The sequence below is a fragment of the Acinonyx jubatus genome, chromosome B3, assembly GCF_027475565.1.
Source record: "Acinonyx jubatus isolate Ajub_Pintada_27869175 chromosome B3, VMU_Ajub_asm_v1.0, whole genome shotgun sequence".
NCBI classification, from domain to species: Eukaryota; Metazoa; Chordata; class Mammalia; order Carnivora; family Felidae; genus Acinonyx; species Acinonyx jubatus.
The window spans coordinates 30607600-30632208 of NC_069386.1; the positions used below are offsets into that span (position 1 = coordinate 30607600).

At 48.6% G+C, this 24609-nt stretch overlaps 1 protein-coding gene across 1 annotated transcript; it reads right to left on the bottom strand.

Moving 5' to 3' along the window:
• Positions 1 to 200: 200 nt before the first annotated feature.
• SCAMP5 (secretory carrier membrane protein 5) lies at positions 201 to 20917 on the bottom strand. The gene is made up of 7 exons (XM_027067796.2): positions 20752 to 20917; positions 9298 to 9361; positions 8354 to 8482; positions 4937 to 5093; positions 3687 to 3788; positions 3141 to 3258; positions 201 to 2876 (listed from the first exon to the last, which is right to left on the bottom strand). Exons 2-7 carry the CDS (start codon positions 9302 to 9304, stop codon positions 2682 to 2684), a joined length of 708 nt encoding a protein of 235 aa, XP_026923597.1. The 5' UTR covers positions 9305 to 9361; positions 20752 to 20917; the 3' UTR covers positions 201 to 2681.
• Between the last annotated feature and the right edge of the window lie 3692 nt (positions 20918 to 24609).

A 24609-nucleotide genomic window follows, 5' to 3' on the forward strand; every position in this document is an offset into this window, starting at 1 on the left:
CTAACAGGCAGGAGGCCTCTGTGGTAATTTCAAGGCCTACTCAAGGCTGCCTCAGAGAAAGAACCACAAACAGATGTGTGACTTTTGGGCCCTGGGAAAGACAGGCCACAGACCCACTTGACCCACCCTACCTCCATGTCCCACAGCCCACAGTGAGGCTCCACACAGGCCCACATGAAGACACATGACACAGCAGGACACACAGGGCCAAATGTTCCCCTTTATTATGGTTCACTCAGTTACCACAGACAGACATTAGCTCAGGCAGGTCAACTGCCAGTTGGACAATGGTCTGTGTCCCCCAGAAACAAGGAGGAGCAACGGGCACCAGCAAAATGCAAAAGCAGGTCACTGGCTGGCCAGACCTGAGGATTCCCAGAACTGACCTGGGCCTTCCTCCAGCACTCCCCCAAGACAGACCATCCAGCAGAGATAAATTCGTGCCCAGCCCCCACTTCTCATACCGGTTCCCACCCTAGGAAAGTGCATAGTTGCCTGGAGACGCAGCATCCCAGGGCCTGGACAAGCTGGGCCACAACCAGGTAGCAGGCCTTCCGAAGAGCAGAGCCAGGGCATAGCCATATAGGTCTGAGCCAGGAAAGAAGAGGGGCAGGTAGGACAACAAATCGACCACAGGTGGCATCCAACAGGAATGGGAACCACCACAGCCCTCCTGGAGCTACCAGAGACCAAGAGAAAGGGAGCCAGAGGTCTAGGATAGGGGAGAGGAAAAGTGAAGAAAACCTAGACCTAGGGTCTCTTTTTAGGTACTAGAGGCTTGTGACTAGAAGGCTCTGCCTTCCAGAGAGAAAATGGTAGAGCAGAGAGCCAATCATACTCTGGCCCAAGCCTAAAGGACCATTAGGAAGAGAACTTTCCAGAGCCCTTGGCTCCCCTTACAGAAAATGAAGTACCTGGAGCTCAAAGCTCAGATGGTACCTGGAAGCCCAAGTGCTGGGTTCCAGCCCAGAGTGACCAAGCTGGGTTTGGGTTTTCAGGCTAAACAGCCCAGGCAGAAGGGAGGATGGAAAACAGGTGGCTCCTCCTTTGCGGAGAATCCACTCCCCTCCAGGCCTCAGAAAGAGCCAGGGCCTCCACCAGCAACATTTTCACGATGCTTAGAACAGAACAGCCCCACAAGACTTAAATCACCACCCTGCAAGGGAAAAGGAGTTCTGACAGGGTGAGGAAGGGCCAAAAACCAAGTCTAGTAGGCAGAAAGGAGCAAGTAATCTTGATTTGAAAAAAAAAAAAAAAAAGCCAGAGGGCTTTCCCTCCCACCCGGTCTACCCTGAAATCCCATTCCAGCCATTCATTGTGCTTGTGGATAGGACTGAGCATGTGCTTCTTCCTGGGCCCTGACTTCAAGAGCCCAGAAGTGCTCTGTGACCAAAAGCAAGCTGGGGTGGGAAGAGACACCCTCTCCTCTCACTGGGCCCTGCCTGCCTTCTCCTCCAATTTTCCGTCCAGGCTCAGCCCTCTGAGCCTGCCCCTCTACCAGACCCAAACAACAGCTATAGCTCCCAGAAAACCAATGGTCTTTCAGAGACACCTGGCACCTGCCCAATGGGCTTGGGCCAGCCAGATCTCCCTCAAAGACCAATTATTATTTGCATACCCTCTGCTCCAGCTGCACCTTTATACCCCCAAATCACCTGGACACCACCCAGCTCTTCAGAGAAGACAGTGGAATCTGCCTTCATGGGTAGCAGATGCCACCTAGCATGGGACGAGGAGAGTGACATAGGCAGAGGGGCTCAAGGGGACTCTGGAAAGAGAAGGAGGAGAAGCAGGACAGAGAAGAGAGGAGCCTTCCCCTGTAGGCCACACTCTGAGAATCAAGGAGATGACCCTGCACTTCCACTCCCTGGGAGTCAGGTTCCCAGGTGAGCTCTGCATCTCCAGCTGCGTGCCCTCCCACGTCACCACTAAAGCTCAGCTCCTGTCTACTTCCTTGATCTGGGAATGGGCTCAGTCTCAGGAGCAGACACAACTGGCACACTCAGCCTTGGGGAAGACAAAGAAAAGCCACATGGGAAAGACAGAGACCCTGGGCAAGAAAAGAAGCCACAGGGAATCTGACACCAGGAAAAGAGGAGAGGAGAAGTGGGAGGTGGAGGAGACCAGATCAGAAGGAGCAAAGGAAGATCCCTGGCCTGTCCCCACCCTCCTACCTACCACCCCCATGAGCGCTAAATACTGTTGCTTCCCAGTAAGACCAAAAGTGGAGACAGTTTCAGCTCATGACGCTGGGGAGGGGCCAGGCTTTCTGCTATGCCTCCCTGGCCCATAAGGGATCCCTGGGCCAAGGTCAGATCCCTGGTGGAGGGTGGGGGCTGGTTGAGTTCTAAACATACATCTAGCACCACAACAACAGAGACCTCCACTGTGTACTATTTCACAAGGGGACATGGACATAGCTACCACTGCACGGGACAGCTCCACGTGCAGCCCACAGCTCTCAGAGTTCTGAGAGCAAAATCCAGAGGGGTGGGGAAAGGGGGGAGACATATACATATATATATATGTATATATATATATATAACTCTGATTCTTTGTACAAAGTGGGGGAGGAGAAAAGGGAGGGGGGGGAACCCTGCTTGGTCACCACAACTGATGATGTGGCTTGAGTCCCCATCCCACTGACCCCCAGCCCTGCCCTCCTGGTAGGCGTGGCTGGCTCACATCTCATTGGAGTATGTGTAGTTGGGGGTGGCGGAATACTGAGTCTGCGGCTGATTCATGGCACCCTGGGCCGCCCCCATGGCTGCATTCTGGGCCGCCTGCTGCACGTGTGGGTTCTTCCATGCCCCCGTGGTCCACTCCTCCTGAGCTTTGCTGAAACTCCCCCCACTGCCCCGGTAGAATTTATGAACCTGTAGGAGGAGGAGCACAAGGAAGGGTTAATCAAAGGGAAGGGGCAGACCTTCCAGGAAAGACCTGGAAACCAGAGACAAGTCCCTGTAAAAACCAATCCTCCCTCCCACACCTGCCCTGTGTACTAGGAGCAAAATCCACCAAGCCGTTCTAGAGTGAGTCCCTTGGAAGACCTCTGGGTCCTCCTGTAACTTGGAGGAGGGTCGTTACAGATCGCAGCCCCTTCCCAAAGCCACCCTCTCAACCTTGAGGTGACCACATACCATGCTGAGAGCGATGAAGGAAAACACAGCCACAACCGTGAACATGATGGTGGGAATGAGCATCACCACTGCTGAGCCAACGTTTGTTCCGAAGAAGGAGATGGTGGCGATCCAGCCGCTGTAGAAAGAGGCCAGCTGTGGGGCTGCCGGCATGATGACGGGTAGCCAGGAGCCACCCCACCACAGCCAGGAGCCATCTCAATGTCACAAGGAGGGGCCATATCATTGGATGCAAAGAGACCATCCAAAGAGACCTGTGTCAGTGGTTCAGAAGAATCCTTCCCCATGGCTCAGGACACAAGCTCCTCAGGCATAAGACTTCTTTCCCTTGGGTTCTCCCATGATGCCTGACACACCTTAGCACCCCCATAAGCCACTGCGAGGTTCTCCTTCCCCCCTGATGCCATGGGTATGTCACTATGACAACTATACTACTCTGATTCCTCTCACAGGCTAGGCAGCTAACACAGAGAGGTAAACAATGGACACACCCGAAGTGCCACCCATACCAGCCCTGGGTCAATCCCAGACACCCCGGTCTCTTACCAGACTCCCCAGCCTGGGATGCCCACAGCCTGGATGATGCTGATGACCAGCTGGGCCATGAAGGTAAAGAAGAATGCCATGAAGCTGAAGGAGCTGTCAGTCCTGCACCAAAGGAGATGACTCCCATCACCTGGGAAGAGGGCCAGGGCTTCCCTGCCTTCAGGACCCCCAAGCCCTTCCAAGTTTAAATGAGTATGCAACGGACAGAAGAGACCCAAAGTCCTTAATTGAGAGGCAAAAATGGGACAGTGTTTACGAGGATCTTTGCAAGTTTCCGTGTGTAAGTTTCCGTGTGTTAATCTTGTGAGTGCAACATTACATAGGGAGAGATCTCCTCATAAATGGACCCTCACAGTACATGGATGGTTGGCCCTATTGGCATAGAAATAGATGGGTCGATTATGGTAGGAATAAGTAACCCCATCGTCAAGGGGATGGACAGCCTTACTGGCACCAAGATATCTAGCTCCACTGGCACATGGATGGACATTCCTATAAGCTCAGAGACAGAAAGTCTCGTTGGTACAAGAATGGAACCCTACTGGCACCAAATAGTAGCCTAATCGGTATACAGTCGGATGATCTGATTGGCAAAGACATCTGAGGCCCCATTAGCACTGAGATTGATACTCCACTGGCACCAAGACAGATAGCCTTGTTGGTACATAGATGAATAGTCCCATTAGCACCAAGACAGAAAGTCTGTTTTACACAAGGTAGACACCCATTGGTACCAAGAGAGTTAGCCCCACTTGTACATGAATGGGTGTTCCCTTTAGCACATTTAGCATCCAATGAGTTGGATGACATCATTAGCACATAGTGTCAGTAGTACCTGGATGACTGGTTCCATTAGCACATGGCAGATAGTCCACCGGGTGCCAAATCAGCTAGCCCCACAGGCACAAAGACGGGCAGCTTCACCAAGACAGGTGGTCCCTTTGGCAAAACTTAACATACAGCTGCCTGGGGAAGGCAAAACTAAAATAGGCTTGATATCTATGTGGTGCCCACCCAAGGAAGTGAGAAAGTAAGTAAGGGGTGGGAAAGGAAGGAACTAAGACTCTTGACTCCCAGCACTGAGCTCTCAGGAAGCCCAAGTCCTACCTGGCAGTCTGAGCTGAGGGTGCAGAAGTGAAAGTGAGTCTAGGGGGTGGTCAAAAAAAAAAGTGAGAAAATATGTAGGGAAGAGACAGGGTAGATGGGCAAAGAGACAGGGCTAGGAGCTGGGGTCAGCACCAACAACTTACTTGAAGGCCTTGTAAATGGGCCGAAACCAGCAGACGTAGGAGCAGGGTGTGAAGAGGATGAGCCAGAGAAAGGCCAGGCCAAAGTTGGTGGCTCCCCCGCCTCCGATCAGCCACGCGAGACAGCCCACCAGGTTCACGGCCAGCGTGACGCTGTTCACTGCAGACCCAGGAGTACATGCACACACAGAGACAAACACCAGACATGCACACAGACACCCAGGCCCATGCAGAGATATGTGAGCACCCAGACATGGACACACACACACATAACTCAACAGACCCACAATCGAACACATGGAAACAGCATATACACAGAGAGGTAGATACACACAAACATGCATGAAAACCACATTTACAGAGATTCACACCCACAACGCACATCAGTGAATACACACAGATACACGAGACACACATGCATACACACACAGAGGGAGTACAGACTGTAAGAAAGAAAACTGGAAGCTTAGACCAATTCCATTCCCCTCCCCACACCCACTCCTAGAGATCTGAGAAATCCGGAGAACAAAGAGTCTCCAGAGCAGGAACCCAGAGCCTCAGCCCAACAAGCCCCATTAAAGGGCCCCCAAAGCCTCCAGGTGGTAGAAATGCTCTTCTTATAAGAATGGCTTCAGCTGCTGGCCCTCCCATATTCACAGCAATCACCAAGCCCAAGGCACAGGAAACCCTTACATCTTCTTTTGCAAGGGGTCCAAAAAGTGGAAAGTGAAAGGCCTTGTGGAAACATCTCTTCAAGCCATTGTACCATCTACCCTGCTCTTAAAATGGGGCATGCATTGGGGCGCCTGGGTGGCTCAGTCGGTTAAGCCTCCGATTTCAGCTCAGGTCATGATCTCACAGTTTGTGGGTTCGAGCCCCGCATTGGGCTCTCTGCTGACAGCTCAGAGCCTGGAGCCTGCATTGGATTCTGTCTCCCTCTCTCTCTGCCCCTCCCCTGCTCATGCTCGCTCGCTCTCTCTCTCTATCTCTCTCAAATAAATAAACATTAAAAATTAAAAAAAAATAGGGCATGCAGCAGTGGCTGGGATCTCAATCTCTATCTAATTCATTTCTTAGATAACTATTATGCCACTTCCTCCAAGAAGCCTTCCTTTACTACTCCAACTTTATTCATGTCCCATCCCTCTGACCTCTTTCAGACCTGGGCTGCTCTCATGCATGGTTTCCCAAGTACAAATCCCAGCCCATCAACCACACTAGCTCTGCAAGAGCAGAATCCAGGCTCCCTCTCCTCTGTGTCCATATACTCTAGATGAACTCAGAATCACAGCATCACTGAGTCACAGCCAGCAGAAACCTCACACACAGGGCTTCTGACCTCAGGGTGCTCCCTTCCTCAAACGTTAAGTTGAGTCCCTTCAAGGCTCCACAAAGATCTGCTGAATAAACAAAAGCAGGCGGGCTCACTTGTGGCCTCAAACACGAGACATCTGGTCTTGGTTTCTGAATAGAACCCTTAAGCATCTCAAGGGTTATATACATTTCCTTGGGAGCATAGCATCTGGCAGGTGCCTGGTGAGGACTTAGGAAGATATTTATAGCCCTTAAATCCAGCCCCTGGATTTTCTCAGGGGCAGAGTTCCCAGAGCTCAGGGTCAGGTGGGGTGCTCCCCAAGTCTGCTCTGACAATGCTGTCACCTGGGCACGAAAACCCATCTCAGGGCCCCTCCTAACACCCTGGAGCATTTCTTCCTGTCCACTTCAGTTGTATTTCCTCCATCTCTGTGTATTGCCCCCCAATTCCCCACAACTTTGGTGTTCTTACTGATTTTATTTGCTCTTTACATAGAACAGATATTAACTTGTTTTTATATTGGTTTATATCTCTCTTCCCAGATCCCATCTTTCTCCAGCTCCCTGGATCTAGTGCCTCTGTTGCAATTATTCCACTACCTCTTTGGAACAGACATCCATTGACTTGGCTACTCTCTCTCCAACCATCAGCTTTTTGCTATCTCCACTTCTCTCTCTGTCAAGCTTGGATTCCATAATCCATCACACTTTTTCTAATTCCCTCCCCTGCCTGGTCTTCTGATCACAGTCACCCTTGATGAACACAATGCCCACCTGCATCTGAGCTGAATGTTGCTAGAAAAGAAGGAGCCTACGGAGAAGCCTGGTAGGACTATGAATTCACAGCGGCCAACCCCAAACAGACCCTGAGCATGGCCCAGAAGTCTTCAGGGTCATGTGTCTTTGGATAGTGTCCTCACCCTCTGCCCACAAATGCTATCATTCTAATCCCACTTTCCTCAAAACTCCCATCCTCACTTCTACATCACATTTGATGAGAAGAAATAAAAGCCATCAGAGGCAACCTCCTCATTCTCTTCCCAACATCTACAGACCTTCTCACACCTGCCCCATCTCTTCCTCCTCTCATGTTACACAGGGAAAGATTCCTTCTCTGCCCAAAGGCTAAGCCAGGGCTTGAAACTGAGTCTGTCTGTCCCCACACTCTTTCTATCACTCCATGAAGGACCTGCTGCAAAGACAGCATTCTTTACCACCTTCCTGGCACAAGCAATCACCTCCCCAAGTCAGCAGCTAAGTGCAGGCCTGACTCAAGGCAACATCACACCTGACACACCCTGCTGTGGTCACACTGCAGGTCTAAGGTACCTTGAGGCCAGTACCCAGCACAGGAAAACCAGCCTGCCCTGCGTGTACCTGCCTAAGAGGTACCTTTGACCAGCCTGGGCAGAGCAAAGTCCCATCCCCCTAAGATGACACTTTTCCACCAACCTGCCACAGCCCACCAGCAACTGGAGTCTTTAAACTCTGGATCTCGACATTGTAGAACATCAGAACTCTAGATTCTTAGAGAAGTACAGACCGCACAACACAGAACTCCTTGGAACCACGGTGATCACTGAGCCAACACCCTCTTTCTATAAGTGAGGAACCTGTGGCTTAGGAAATAGGGCAATCAGCCCCATTTGATCTTGTATCTCCCAACTTCTAGTCAGTGCTCTTTTCTCTGAGCAGTTTTCCAAAGAAAGCAAGACAAATGTGGCTTTGAGACAAGGATTCCTCTCCGAATCCAGAATCCGGAGGTCCTGGCAGCCACCTGGAGAACCACTCCAGTGGGAAGGGGAAGGGAGAGCAAAAAAAGAAATGATGCTACAGACAGAGCCCCTCGCCTAGATGCTCTGTGAATGGGAAGTGTAGGGAGAGAAGGGAGGAGAGGCCTAGATGGGGGGCAGGGAGGATGAGGGAAACCAGGGCCCAGATGGGTAGTCAACCCATGAGCAGAACCTGCTGGGAGGTGGCCCATGCAGATGCTGCAAGGGTGGACAGCCAAGCCTGCAGGCACCCCACCTTGATGTCTGGCACGCACCAGCCGTCCTCCCTCCCCCACCCCGCCCCCGTGGCCCACCCCCATCCTACAGCACTCACACATCCAGAGGTAGTAGAGGCGCTTGGTCATGCTGAGATGCTGGGGAGGAATGTCTGCCTCAAAGTCTTGGTAGAAACATGGCTTCAAGGGGATGAATTTGGGCAATGGTGGGAAGTTGTTCACTTTCTCTGTGGGTGAAGCATATCACATAGCATCACCTTGAACGTCCCCCTCCCCGATGACCCAGTGTGATCACTCTTGCCCTGGTTTCAGCTGTCCCCCGGCCCCTGTGGTCACAGGCTACTTTGCTATCCCCACACAGCCATCCCTGCTTCCTCAAGTCTGCTACAAGGTTCCCAAAATAACCAAAGGCCCTGAGGCAGTGTTGCTGTCTCTCAGAAGAGAAACAATAAATACTGTCCATCAGGGGCACAGCTGCCTCCATGGTGGGGGAGCCAGTTCCAGGCAGATGAAGCAGGATGGGTAAGCCTGGAGACAGGAGTTCCCGTGTCCACTCCAATATTCATGTTCAGGAGCAAGTTACCACCCCTCCCAGGACCTCCATTTATCCAGTCGGGTAGGGCTTGAGCTAGATAGTCTCTAAAGGTCCCTCCAGCTCTGGCACTGTGTTTGAGCCTTTGGAAACCAAACAACTCAGAAATCAGAAGGAAAGGGTCTCAGAGTATTAAAGAGCAATAGTGACAGAGGGGACAGGGACTGAGCCACCCTTGCTGCTTATCACTCAGATGGCCAGCAGGACCAAGGCATCAGGGTGCTCAATCTCTGGTCCCCAGGGTCAGAGATCTGACAGAGAGCTCAACAATGTCATGTTGAGGGTCTCAAATAGATAGTCTCAGGGGGAGACCAGGGAAAGCCTGGGGAGAACAGAAAGGAGGACAGAAACAACTTGACCTCCAAAAACTAAAAGGGATAAGGAAACTAGGAAGGGGGCCACCCACCCTGTGCTCACCTGCATATCCTATCCACATGACCCTGTCCTTACCTGCCATGATGGCACGGGTGGCACCAGCTGGCCCAGAGGCCTGCCCACGCCTCTTTGTCTTGACCTGGAAGGAAAGAAAAGCCAGAGAAGGATGAAGATCAGGCCTGGCCCAACCCAGTCCCTCTCTCAGCCCTGGTAGGGCTAGAAGCTCCTTAGGGAAGAACTGGGCTGTAACCCCCACAGTGGGATGAACCCAATGGAGACAGCTCCCACACTGAGCCACCAGCCCTCCTTCCAAGCACTCCTGCCCTTTGTTTGAAGGCATAAAGTCTATCTTCAGAAACAAACCCGGGAGGGGATTCCATGAGGGAAGGCAAATGACAGAGAAGGCCTGAGGAGACTAGAGACCTCTGAAAAAGAAAATTCTATTCCTTGACCCTGAACATGGCAGACCCGGCATCAGTCACAGGCTGGCCTCCCCACTCTCCTGCCTTTGCCTTCCATCAGTTGTTCACTTACTGGGGATTTGTAATATGTTAGGCACCAGGAGACAGCACGATGTGGTTCCTGCCCTCTGCATGAAACAGTCAATAACCTGTGGAGTACCTATGCTAAAAGGGAAGGGTGGCCACCATGAAAATATGCACAATATAGAGCAAGGTGATCTAACCCAGTGTGGGAAGTCAGGGAAATTCAATGTAAGCAGTGAGCAAAGACCTGAAGAATACAGAGGAGTTGCCCAGAGCAAGGCAGCCTTCCAGGCACAGCAGAAGGCAAGCACAGACTCTGATGCAGGAAGAAGTCTCACACTTTTATGGGAAAGAGGGCGACCTTGGCCAAAGCAAAGAGTACAAATGGGAAGCAGCAGGAGTGAGACTGGAGGGGAGGTGAAGGAAGCAGGGAATGATTCTTGAGGCCCTTAGGAGGCAAGTTTGAAGGGGCTCAGAGGTGGCTCTGGGGAGTGGGGGGAGTGACACCATCAAGAAGACTTCCTGCCAGCTTAAACCACTGATTGCATGATGGTGGGGCTATTAACTGAGATCTCCATCATGGGCAGAAACCAAAAGAACAGGCACAGGGTCCCAAGAAATACAAGAAGCTGCTGCCTTACAGACATGCTAAGTCCAGGGCTGCCTTGTGGGCACTGGGAATATTCAAAATCAGAAAATGGTCTATGACCAAGCACCAAGGTGATGCAACACTTAAAAGTTGGGTAGAGAGTTCTATAAAGCTTAAAAATAGGCAAAACAAGGGGAGGCTGGGTGTTTCAGGTGGTTGAATGTTGGACTCTTAATTTCAGCTCAGGTCATGATCTCATGGTTCATGGGATCAAGCCCCATGGAGGGCTCTGTGCTGGCAGCACGGAGCCTGCTTGGGATTCTCTCTCCCCCCGCCCTCTCTCTCTGCCCTTCCCCTGCTCTCATTCTCCTGCTCTCATGCACTCTCTCTCTCTCAAAATATATAAACAATTTTATATATATATATATGTGTGTGTGTGTGTGTGTGTGTGTGTGTGTATGTATGTGTGTGTGTATATATATATATATATATATATATATATATATATATATATAGGCAAAACGAATCTATGGTGTTAAAAGTCAAGAGGCAGGGAAACAAAAAATAAATAAATAAATAAAGTCAAGATAGTGTTACCATTGAGGGAGCAGGGAGCATAAGCTGAAGTATTGGTAATGGTCTGCTACTGGGTCTGGGAGCCGGTTACATAGTGTTGACTTTGTGCAAATTCATCAAGTATGAGATTACAATTTGTGCACTTTCCTATGTGTTAGGAAATTAAAAGTTTGCATAAAAAACAAGAACAAAAACAAAAAACAAAACCCTCGTAGAGCTCCAGTCAAATTCCTCTGGATCCAACTAAAGGTTTGGGCAGTTATAATCTTTTTTTTTTCTTAAATGTTTTTATTTATTATTTTTGAGAGACAGAGAAAGAGCATGGGGGGGCGGGGGGAGTGGAGGCAGAGAGAGAGGGAGACACAGAATCCTAAGCAGGCTCCAGGCTCTGAGCTGTCAGCACAAAGCCCAATGCGGGGCTCCAACTCACCAGTGGTGAGATCATGACCTGAGCTGCAGTCAGACGCTTAACCAACTGTGCACCTAGGCGCCCCATAATCTTTTATTTAATGCTTTTTTTTTTTTTTTTTTTTTTTTTTTTTAAGAGAGAGACAGAGTGCGAGTAGGGTAGGGGCAGAGAGGGAGACACAAAATCTGAAGCAGGCTCCAGGCTGTCAACAGAGGCTGATGCAGGGCTCAAACCCATGAACTGTAAGTTCATGACCTGAGCTAAAGTCAGAAGCTCAACCGACTGAGCCACCCAGGCGCCCCAGGCAGTTATAATCTTTAATGGCCCCTTTGTGATATTAAATCAAATACCTATATAGAAACCCAACAACACCTACTATAAAAGGGAAAAAGATAGACATGATAGAGGGCCACAAGAAATGACACCCTTATACAGATGCATTCATTGTAGCATTGTTTGTAACACCAAAAGATTGGAAACAATCTACACATCAATAGAGGACTGATTAAATAAATGGTACAGTCATACAATGGACTGTTCTGCAGTCCTCTGCAGCTATTTTTTTTTTTTTATTTTTTTTTTAATGTTCATTTATTTTGGGGAGAGAGAGATAGAGTACGAGCTGGGGAGGAGCAGAGGCGGGGCGGGGCGGGGCGGGGGTGGGGGAGCTCAGGCTCCAGGGTCTGAGCTGTTAGCACAGAGCCCAACGCAGGGCTTGAACTCAGGAGCTACGAGATCATGACCTGAGCCGAAGTCAGACACCTAACCGACTGAGCCACCCACGTGCCCCTAATGTTTATTTTTGAGAGAGAGAGAGCGTGAGTGGGGGAAGGACAGAAAGAGAGGGAGAGAGAGGATCTGAAGCGGGCTCTGCGCTGACTGCAGAGAGCCCGATGCAGGGCTCGAACTCACAAACTGAGATCATGATGTGAGCTGAAGTCAGATGCTCAGCAGACTGACCCACCCAGGCAACCCCTCTCTGCAGCTATTAAAAAAAAAATAGTGATGTAGGGGTGTCTGGGTGGTTCAGTCAGTTAAGCATCCAACTCTTGATCTCAGCTCAGGTCTTGATGTCAAGCTAGTGAGTTTAAGCTCCGCACTGGGCTCCACACCTATTTAAAAAAACAAAACAAAACATGAAGATCTTCATGATTACTAGTCATTGAAAAAATGACAGACATAAAACAGTCTAGACAATAGACAACAAAAGATATAGACATAGTCAAAACAATATGCTACCTTTCATAGTAGAAAAAAAAAGGAGGGGAGAGGAGAATAAAAATGTTTTTTCCTTTTTACCCAATAATCCTACTCTGGTTATTTACCCACAAATAAGAAACAATAAATACATATGTCATTCAATGTGACACTATTTTGCAATAGCAAAATGTTGGAAGTAACCTAAATGCAACTGTTTGAATAAACTATGGTATATCATTCAATGGAGTACTACATAGATGTAAAAAGAATGGAGATGATCTCTATTAATTGCTGTGGAATGACTTCCAGGATATACTGTTAAATGAAAAAAGCAAAATACAAACAGGTATAAATACTATGCTATCTTTTGTGCAAAAAGGGGGGGAAGGGGAAAGAATATACATACAAATTTGCTTATTTTTGCAAAAGAAGCACAGGAAAAGTAAACCAGACACTAAGGAAAAAAAAAAATGGCCACCAAAAAAATGTGATAGAAGAGCTAGGATGAGTAGTGAGACTTCCCTGGGCAAAAATTTATACATACTTTGTACATATAATATCTTACATATTCAAAAATGTACACCAGAAAGAAAAGCAATTCTAAAAGTGAAATAAAATCAAATGAAGCTAACTGTACAGGAAATTGATAACAACCACATAGAAAAAAGAACTGGCCAAGTAACTTTATCAGAGCACTCTGTGTTCTCTTAAAAGGATACATCTCAAGGACAAAAATAACTGGAAAGAAACCTAAAGTATAAGCAACTTTACTGTTACTGTTGGTATAGTGTAGCAATGCTGAAACCTTGTCACGTGTACCCTAAGAGAGGACATATGATGTCCGGGGTTGATGTCGTTGGAACCTGGGTTCTCACTGTTAAGAGTTTGGAGAGAGAATATGCAATGTGGGAAAGTAAGAGCCCAGGAAAAACAAGTTTTTTATACATGTTTCGGTATCATTACATCTTAGTATTATTATGGAAATAGTTTTTTTTAAGTTTTATTTATTTATTTTGAGAGAGAGAGAGAGAGTGTGCGAGTGCAAGCAGGGGAGGGCAGGGAGAAAGAATCCCAAAGCAGGCTCCAGGCCGTCAGCACAGAGCCCGACGTGGGGCTCGAACTCACAAATTGTGTGATCATGATCTGAGCCAAAATCAAGAGTCAGACGCTTAACCCACTGAGCCACCCAAGTGACCCCGGGACATCTTTCTGAATTAAAAATCACGTAAATGTATCATCTGTTCAAAAATATAAATGGAAAAAACAAAAAAAGGCAGAAGAGGATGAGCTGGCAAAGAATGAGAAGGAGCAGCCACTGAGGCAGGAGGAAAACCAGGAGAGCATGGGGTCTCCAAAGCCAAGAGTCTGGCATGAAAAGAGCTGAACACTGAGGTGCATATAACACTCAAAAACATCAAGTCATCTGTGATCCTGCAAGAATTGTTTTGACGGCCATGGAGATGTGTGGGGTGGGCAGTAGAAGCCAAATTACAGCTAGCTGAACAAACTAGCAAACTGAGAGTAGACACAGACAGCTCTTTGAAGAAGCCTGCCTAGGAAGAGAATAGAGATAGGTGAGATATGGGATCCAGAGAGGGCTGCAGCTGATGATTGTTCAAGATGGAAATAAGCTAGGGATGTGAAAGATCAAGGGAAAGGTTGCATTTACAACAGACACAGAGGTTAACCGGAAAAACAAGCCCCTAAAAAGGGGAGAAGCATGGGGTCAAGGAGGTAGGACAAGCCCCAAAGCTAGCAGATGGGAAGGAGAACATGATGCAAGCACATACAGGCTTGAGACCCTGGAGAGGACAGTAAGAGTCCCCTCCTTGTATCTGCCTCAATTTTGTTTATTGTATAGGAGACAGGATGGGGTTGAGAAGGAAGAGGTAAGGGTGGAGAACCCAGCTAAGTCAATGGACAATTACAACACAGCCTGAGAGATGCCCTGGAAGAACAAGTACAAAAAGCTGTGGGAACAGAGGAGCACCTCCCTGGTTTGTCCTGGAGGAGCCACAGAGGGCTTCAAAGAAGAAGCAATATCAGAGCTGAATCCTGAAGGATGAATAGGAGTCGGCCAGGAGAGGATAAGAAAGCAGGTGAAGGTCAGGAGAGCAACAGCATGCATATTCAAGGGATTGAAAGGGTAGAGCAAGAATGAAGCTCAAAGTGAAGGGAGAGAAGGAAAGGCAAAAATAGTGCTGAAAGGTAGGAGGGGCCAGGTCATCCTGGCCTTGAAGGCCACCGGCAGAATTTGGGCTTTATCCTCAAGAGCCTTGTGAGCCACTGAAATATTACATTCCTCTTCTTTTAAAATATATAGCCTTGGGGCACCTTGGTGGTTCAGTCGGTTAAGTGTCCAACTTTGGCTCATGATTCGTGAATTTGAATCCCACACTGGGCGTTCTCAGCACTGAGTCCACTTCAGATCCTCTGTCCCCCTCTCTCTCTGCCCTCCCCCACTCATGTTCTCTCTCTCTCTCTCTCTCTCTCTCTCTCTCAAAAATAATAAATAGGTTCAGTCAGTTGAGTGTCCGAATTCGGCTCAGGTTGCAATCTCATGGCTCATGAGTTTGAGCCCCGCTTCAGGTGAGCTCAGGTGCCACTTCAGGCTCTACGTGGATAGTGTGGAGCCTACATGGAATTCTCTCTCTCTCTCCCTGTGTCTCTGCCTCTCACTCACTGGAGCTCTCTCTCTCTCAAAAATAAATTAACTTAAAAAATATATAGTAAAAAATATATATGTATATAGCCTGATGGGGCACCTGGCTGGCTCAGTCAGTACAGCATGTGACTCCTAATCTCAGGGTTGTGAGTTCAAGCCCCACATTGGGCATAAAACTCACTTGAAAGAAAGAAAGAAAGAAAGAAAGAAAGAAAGAAAGAAAGAAAGAGAGAGAAAGAAAGGAAGGAAGGAAGGAAGGAAGGAAGGAAGGAAGGAAGGAAGGAAGGAAGAAAGAGAGAAAAAAACAGGGGTGGGGGTCACCTGGCTGGCTCAGTCAGCAGAGCATGCAACTCTTGATCTCACAGTTGTCCGTTCCAGCCCCATGTTGGGTGCAGTGATTACTTAAAAACAAAATCTTAGTGTCAGAGAACTAGAGACAGAGAGAGAGAGAGAGAAAGTCTCATTGTTAACTAATTGCAATTTAAATAAAAAGTAAAAATATATTTGTATAGCCTCACTGTTTTGGTTTTTTTTTTTTTATAAAATGAAAATATGTTGCTTTTTAGCTATGTATAAAAATATTTGCAAGTTATAAAAAACAAAGTGCACTCGGCGCCAGGGCGGCTCAATCAGTTGAGCATCTGGCTCTTGACTCTGGCTCAGGTCATGATGTGGGATTGAGCCCCATGCTGGGCTCTGCACTGAGCATGGAGCCTGCTCAAGATTCTCTCTCTTTCCCTCTACCCCTCTCCCCTGCTCGTGCTCTCTCACTCTCTCTCTCTTTCTCTCTCTCTCTCTCTAAAAGAAATGTTTTTAGTCTTAAAAAAACAAAGTGCATAAAGTTGAAAATAAAAGTTCTTCTAAACCCACCTTCTCAGAGGCCACCCCTTTAACAGTTTGACCTTTAGGGTTTTGTTTTTAATGTATATATTAGCATACATGACCAAAACGAGATCATTTTATACATGCTGTTTTATAACCTGTTTTTTTCCACTCAACAATATCTCTTGAAAATGTTTCATATCAATGAATACAGGTTATCTCAATATTTTTAATGACTGATCAACTGGGTTGACGCTATCACGGCCACGAAGCAGGTGTGACATGGGCTGATTTGGCAATTCAGAGGCCGCAGTTTCAGGAAGTGGTGGGTGGGGTAGAGGCCAGCTGCCAAGAAATGAAAACAGGAGGAAGAGAAAGGAACAAGTCTAGCAGACTAGTTTTTCCAAACTTTTAGCTGAAATTTAGAAAAAAAAATATTTTTATTTATTTTTGAGAGAGAGAGAGAGAGAGAGTGAGTGAGTGCTGGGAGGGGCAGAGAGAGAGGGAGACACAGAATCCGAAGCAGGCTCCAGGCTCTGAGTGGTCAGCAGAGAGCCCGACGCAGGGCTTGAACTCACGAACTGTGAGATCATGACCTGAGCCGAAGTCAGACACTTAACCAACTGAGCCACCCAGGCACCCTTGGCTGAAATTTTAAATACACACACACACACACACACACAGAATATCAGTGACAACACTGAAACACCATAAAGCAAAGAACGAACAGCCGTCATCTCTGGGTAGTGAAATTGAAGTTGTTGGTTTTCTTTCTTTTTATCTTTATTTTCTAAAATTTCCACAATGGTCTCATATCACTTTTGTAGAGGACAAAGCAACAGGTTTACAACAGCAGCAGCTGGAGGAGGACATAGGGTTAGAAAGGTTTATCCAGATAGAATACTTGAGCATATATATTTAGAAGCGGGAGGAAGGCATTATGGAAAACAGTGGAGAGGCTGAAGATACAAGAGAAGGGAAAACAGCTGATGGCCAGTGGGACCTCAGAAGACAGAAAGGGCCAGCATCCATAGCGCAGAGTAGGAGCATTAGACTAGGAGCCCTCCTTCCCCTAGGATTTGAGAAATCCAATTCAAGAAATGGGGAAACATGGTTGCGGCTTCACCTCCCACATACCTAACCAACCACCCTCTCTGTGAGTAGAGTTTTAGGAGAGTAGTCCAGTTTGGAAAACTCCTCCCATGAAATGGAATGGGGAGCTGATGGGAAGAGGGGAAGGGTTTCTACAAGTAATGGAGGGACAGCTGAGGCTGTAGACCATGCTCTGAAGTAGAACCAGACTGCTCTGGTATGTGACAGCCCCCAGAAACTTCCACATTCTGAGTGTAGAATCCAGATTTGAGGGGTCTGCTGTTAGAGTGGGACATACTAGCAAAGTTGTATGGCTGTTGAGAGCGCAGGCCAGTGGGCCATGGGGTCTTGGAAGGACATGGAAGGTGTGGGACAGAGAAAATGGAGATGTTAGAAAACTTGAGGTCTCCTTGAGGTCACAAAGCAGATAAAATAGAAGTTAAACTGTGCTTCAAGAAGACTGAAGCTTAAGATTTCAGAGGTAGTCACATGCCAATGATGACCAGACTCAAATGTGGCTGGTAGAAAGAGTAGTAGAAGGAGGCAATGGAGTGAATGACGGTGGTCCAGCACTAAAGTCCTCCACGAAAACAAAGAAGAGAGGTGTGTGTGCATAGGGGGCAGGTAATAACTCAGATTGTGGGAGACTCAAAGGAGGAGACTCTAACCCTGCTCCAGCCTGACTCCCATCCTGCTCCCAGGCTGTCACCCAAAGGTGTGCCCATGGTTACAGAGAAGTCAGTGTAGCAGATTATGGATGACTCAGTGCAGGAGAAGCCAGAGGACAGAGCAAGGCTGTTTCCTTTGTTAATCCAGAGAATTTAGGATTGGGAGGGCTGTGGAAGGTTAGGGTCACAGTAATGGAGCGCTCTAAGCTACTCTGCCCTTATTTCAGGGCTAGCCTCTGTGTGTGTGTGTGTGTGTGAGAGAGAGAGAGAGAGAGAGAGAGAGAGAGAGAGAGAGAAAGCCTGCAGTCACTGGTCTCTGCAAACCAAAATTCTTAGACTGCAAAATGGGAGAAGGAACAATCTGTTGTTCAACTGAGGGTTTCATAATATTGGATAGAGAGCTAGAGGGGTGCTACATACCTCCTAAAAATGTAGGTCTAAGGAAGCACCTCCTTAGTTATTAAGATAGCAAACACTACCTGAATTTTGTTCCAAAGAACCCAGACTGTCATTTATTCCATTTCTTACTATGAAGCTGGGAGGACAGAAAATCTTGAAGTGGAGAGAGTGAGGTCCATGGCAGAGAGAAGGGAGTCAAGCCTGGCCTCAGATCAGGCTAGAGACCTGGGGCTAGTTCGAGGGCTTCCTGCTTACCAGCCTTCCCTCCTCTCTAGCATGAGTCTCTCATCCTTGGCTTAGTAATGGTCATTTTCTTCCCGTCTGTCCAGAGCCTATCTGCTAAGATGGAAGTTCCCCCCTCTTGCTCTACCTCTGGTCCCCTTATCCCACCCCAGACCCCACATCCCCAGCCCTGAAGTCCCAGAACTATGAATCATCCTCAGAAAACAGCACTCATCTGGCATTGCTATCACTGTCGTGTGATTACTCTTCAGTACCCGTGCTGATCCCGAGCCTGACATTCAAGGCCTCGTGTCAATCAGCTACAAACTTCCCAAACCACCACCTCTGCCTCTCCACCATAGGCTGACCTGCCTCTGAACAACCTAGTTTCACGCAGAAGATCATGTCCAGCCACCTCCTTGGCCTCCAGTGCCCCGTACCCTGTCACCTCCTCTAAGTCCTACTATTTCTTCACATCCCACCTCTTCTGGGAAGACTTTCCAGACATCCCTGCTGCACATCCCACTGCTTAAATTCTGAATCTGTTATTGGGCAGCAAGTGCTCACTCATTCTCATCCAATGTCTTCCTCACTCCCTCATGGATGAGTATTCCAGGAGGGATGCAGCACAGCACAGCACAGCACAGGGATGCAGCACAGGGCAGGGCACAGAGCACAGTCAATCCCTGTTCTTGCTTAAGATTTGAGTACCCTCCCAAGGGGTGAGAGTGGAGTGCCTGCTGCCCTCCCCCCAGTCAGGCTAAGCCCACAACCTCTGTCAACCCTGCTCTACCACACTTCCTCCTGGAAACTTTCAGAGATTCCAGGCTGTCAGCAGGGAACAAAGTGGAGTCAGTAGAGGAAATGCTGTGGGGAGGGGGAAGAGGTGGGGGGAGGCAGCAGGAAAGGAAAAGTTAGAAGAACTGGGAGGGACACTCTAAACTAGAACAAGTCCCTTCCTCAAGGGAGGACAGTACTTAGTCCTGTTACTTCTTCCCCAGAGAAAAGTGCTGGCAAAGAGCTACCCAAGAGGGGAACCAACTTGTTCAGAGGTAGCCAATTAGCCAGGGAAAAAGTGAAAGAAACAGCTACAGAGCCCAAGGCCCCTATCCAGAGCTCTCCTCCCAGGATCCCACTAACTCTCCACAGGTTTGCTACACCAAAAACTTTTTCTGTGACCTATTACCAGAGACATCCTTTCTCAGCTCTAGGGACTTTGCCTTCAGGCTCTCCAAGTGAGCCCAGGTTAAATTTAAACTAACAAGATTTGTATAGCCCCAAACAAAATCTGTCAGTCATGCTCCTACAAGAATCATTTCTCTTTCAGAGCCCTGCCCCTGTGCAGGTAGAACAGGTAGGGCACAGGCTGCAAAATTCTCCAGACTTCCGCCACCCCGTGGGCACCTTCACATGGCTGGGGTCCCAGGGGAGCCTCCCCAACAGCTGTGCTTAGTTCTTACCGCTTTGCCCATACCACTCCCAAGGAATGCTCTTTCTTCACTCTCCCCCATCCAAATCTCCCCTCCCCCGAGAAGTCTATTCACTGGCTCTCGCCTCCCTTTCTCCTTATGTCCCTGGGAAAGTCTGCCAGGCCCTAGCTGATTTCCCCATCCCGGAGCTGGGGCATTACCGGTTTGAACCGCCAGAGATTGTGATGAATTCTCAGTAGAAATCTCTACTTGGTTTCCCCAACCCCCAGAGCAGGAGCTCCCTGAGGTAGGGGCTGGGATGGGTTCCCAAACGCCTCACCCCCACCCTCATAGCCAACTCCTGCCAATATTGGAATGAGCTACGTCCTGCGTCCCCAACTCACTACCCCAAAACCCTGGTGGAGCCCAGGCTCAATCAAGCCAGTGTACCCATCCCCCATAACCCTTAGGCGGTTCGGACCCGCCGACTAAAGGTCGGGAGAGGGACAGGGGACACAGCCTGGGTCCATCTGCAGGGACCTCTTGTGAGAAAGGACCCGAAGGAGGCCACTGTCACCCCGTCTCCAGTCGCCCCCATCCTTGGCCATGTGCAACATCTCCCCCACCCCCCGACAGGGGGAAGAGGCCGGTTTCCAGGGAACACCAGGTGGGGCTGGGGGAAAGGAGGGCCCAAGGCCCAGGCTCCAGAATCCAGGGGTCTGACGTCACCCAAGACCCAGGTTCCCTCTGCGGGAGCTGGGAATGGGGATGGTGGGGGTTAGAGGGACCTGGAAGCACCTGGGGCGCTCTTCTCCTGCCCCAATCAGGGAAGGTCACCTCGACTCCCCACCTCTCTAGCAGCTCGGCCTGCCTGCCCCTGCATGCAAAGGTGAAGCGTAGGGGGTACAAAGCTGGATAGTGGGTGACCGCATCTCGCCCTGCGCCCAGCTTCCCTGGAAATCCCTTCTCCCGGCCTTCAGGCCCAGGACTCACCCGCCGCTGCCGTTCGGCTGCCGAAAGGCCGTCGCCCTGCTCTGCGCTTCACCCAGCGATGCGGCGCGGAGCCTGCCGCGAGCCGCTCCGGGGCTGGGGGCGGGGAGCGCGCGCGCGCTCCTCCTGCCGGCTCCTCACGCGCCCGCGCCACCCTCGCCCGAAGCAGCAGCCGCTCTCGCGAGACTCCCGCGGCACCTCTAGGGCCGCTCCTCCCGCGCTCGCGAGAAGGAAGGCCTGGCCACCCCCGCACCTTACAGGAACTGTCCGAGGTGCTAAGTTCCCAGGCACGGCCGATCAGGTGGTTGGTGGGTACAAAGAGAACAAGAATACATGGAGAACTAGAACGTAGAGAAAAAGAACCAAAGATGGGAGCCTGGTACCAGCAGCCAGAGCCTCAGCTTACAAGTCTGTAAATTGGGAAGAATAACCTCCCATGCTGACCCCAGGGGCTGCTGGGAAGTACCAGAAAAGAGGAGAGAGAAAGAGCTTTGCGAGCAGGATAACTGATCACGGTCCTTCAGATCCGCAGGCCCGAAGTGACAGAGAGAAGACAGAGGATGGAAAATCTTAGATGAGACATGAAGAGACAGAGACAAGACATAAGGAGAATGAACACATAGATCCATGGAAAGATGGACATAGACGAGGAGAGTCACGAGCATAAAGACATAGAAACACGGAGAGACAGAGACATGGAAAGATAGGAGAAAGAGAGAACACGAAGTGAGAAAGAAATGAGAAAGAAATAGGGACAGGCAAGCTACACAAGGGAATAGAAAGACAGAACTTTAGAAAGAGAGACACAGAATAAAGAATCAAAGAGACTGTGATAGGCAGAGATGAACACCTAAAGAGAGTAAAGACCAGGGTTAATATTTAACAACCCAGAACTAGTGACAGTTGAGAGACCCACTTGGAGAGACGGGGTGGGGCTGGGAGTGAAAGATAAGCTTTTATTGTAAATGGTGTTTACATTGTAAACCTCCTGTGGGATCTCTACTGCCAGAGCCACCCTCTGTCCTGCCAGAAAATGGCTCCTGCCCTCCACAGTGCCCTCCACTAACACTATCCTAGGCCTGGAAGGGGGCCTCAGTGGGTGGGAGACACTGCGGGGATTCTTTGCCCAGAATAAGGGCCCATTGTCTGGCTCTAGCCTGCTGGGAGTGGGGCCTCACTCCCACAGCTGGGATGGAAAGGGGGTAGGAGTGAAGAAAAGCACACAAGAAATAGTGAGGGAGAGGGAAGAGAAGGGAGGGAGACTCAGGGGCTATGCAGGGTTGAGCAGGAACCATAATCTAGCCACCAGGCCAATAAGGAGGAAAAAGTCATATGCTACAGGGCAGGACCCTGGGTTCTGCTGTTAGTCCTGTGCCTGGTTCACTCACATGGTCACTGCTCTCTGTCCCTGCTTAATGCAAGCTTTAACTGACTGACGGAGCTGTGGGGAGGACCCAATAAGATGATGAATGGAAACCTGAGGAGGTTGTCAAACCTCCTACGGGAGAGATTCTGGGAGTCCACGTGAGCCTCAGGGAAGATATAGGGATTCCCATGAGCCTTTAGGAGAGAGGTCTGAGGTCCACATTGGAGCTCACAGAGTACATGTCTGGGACGCATATGGAATTTACAGGAGATATTTGTGGTTCATGTGGGTCCTACAGGAGAAATGTTTGGGTTCCCATCTGATGACCACAGATGAATTTTTCCCAGTCAGGAGAATCAGAAGGGCATTTAATTTCTCCAACAACTAAGGAAAGAAAAGTATCCATGTCTAAAGTCATAAGCGCATTTTTGTCCCAATAGATTGCACCTTTAGAATGTGGGTAAATGGAAGGGAATAATGCTGTCAGTAATGACAATCATTTAAACAAACTTTTATTCAACAATTATTTGTTGATCACCTACTATGAGAAACAGCATAGTGCAGTGGTTCAGAATATGGACGTAGAAAGCAGACTACTTGGCTTTTCCCAGCTGTATTAGTTTGATCAAGGTACTCATTCTTACTGAAACTTAGTTCAGTGATATTATCAGGTGATAATAGGACCTGTATCTTAGGTTTCCTGTGATGATGAAATGAATTAACACCTGTAGACACATGTAACACACGGACAGTGCCTGTTACAGTGTTTGTTTATACTGTGTACACTGGGAATATGTCTTTCTGATGGTTGAGGGCAGGAATGAGAAAGCCTGGGCCAAATCATGCAATAATATATACAAAGCTTCTTCTCAAATATGGTGAATGCCACATGCCACTCACCAAACCTTGTCATATGGCTAATGCGTGATAGACAGAAAGACATGCTCTCTCTAAAGGATGCAAGGCATGAAAAACAGTGAGGATGTCTAATTCTATTGCAGGGAGGGAGAAAGTAACTGGGAGCAATAATCAATCTCTCACAGCATCAGCTCCAGGCTGCTTGTCTTTTCTTGCCCATCTATGGCTGCTGAGGCATGTCCAACAAAGGGTCTCTGGGATAATATAGGATAATATATACGTTACAGGCCAGTAAACAACTGAAAATCAAGAGGACTTCTCTAGAATTTACTAAATAAATGCATTTTACTAAATAAATAGCATTTAATATGTCCAAATGAGATGCTAAGCCTCATGACTATTCCATAAAGTTGTGCTATTATCCCCAATCTGTATATGAGGAAAGTGAGGTTCAGAAAGGTAAAGTGATACGCCCAAGGAAACAAAATGGATGTATCTAAGAAACGAAAGAACCGGTATTTAAAAAATACCTGGTTTAAAAATACCTAAGGTTGAGTTTCCCCAGAAGCGGGCACCGTGATAAGGATGTGAGTACAAATAGTCTATTTGAGAGCTGATCCTGGGAAGCACTAGTAGAGGAGTGGAAGAAGTTGAAACAAAGAAATGAATAATAATAACAACAACAACAACAATAATAATAAAAGCAAAGTGCAATAATGAGCAGGTTACCACTATGGGCAATGGGGGGCAGGGGTCCATCCTACTGGGGACCTCTGGAACACAGTGCAGAGTACAACACAGTTGTCCCACCAGACAAATGAGGTTTGTTTGAGCTAAAGGTTGAGGGCTTCTGGCATTTCTAGATTTTCCTGTGTGCCTTCTGAGCAAAGAAAGCCCTCATGCAGAAAATTCCAGGGACCTTCAGTAAGAAGCCATCAGATGGTTAAGGAAGTATGAAGACAGCACTATGTAGTAGCATCTACTACAACCAAGATGTAAACCCAAGTCCGCCTGGCTCTCAAGCCACATCATGCTTCCTCCAAGGTAGGCCATTAGTCCTGTGGAGGTTTGCAATATGGAGTCTCCTTAGTTAAGAAACAACTCCCTGCTCCCCGCATCCCACTCCATGCTCCTGGTCTTGTGAGACGCCAAATCCCTACACTTAGCATATGTTTCTAATCGCACAGCACTGCATTTACAATGATACATATTCTTGCCTCCAGAACCATGGCAATGTCCGAGTAGCTCATCAAGCTCACTTACTACAAAGGTGGGCAACCCTGAAACTCAGAGAATTCACCTTAGGTCTCCCCATACAGTGCCTCTCCCCTCCACACCTCCTCCTTACCACCCTGCTCCTTGTGTTTGTCTTCTCTCCCCAACAAGACTAGAAACTCCCCAAGGCAACCCACAGAATAGGAAAAAATACTGACAAATCACATATCTGATAGAAGATTTGCATGTAGAATATATGAAGAATTCACAGGGGCACCTGAATGGCTCAGCCAGTTAAATGTCCAACTTGTGATTTCAGCTCAGGTCATGATCTCATAGTTTGTGGGATTGAACCCTGAGTCAGGGATTGGGATCCACTCTCTCTCTCTCTCTCCCTCTCTGCCTCCTCCCTACTCAAACTC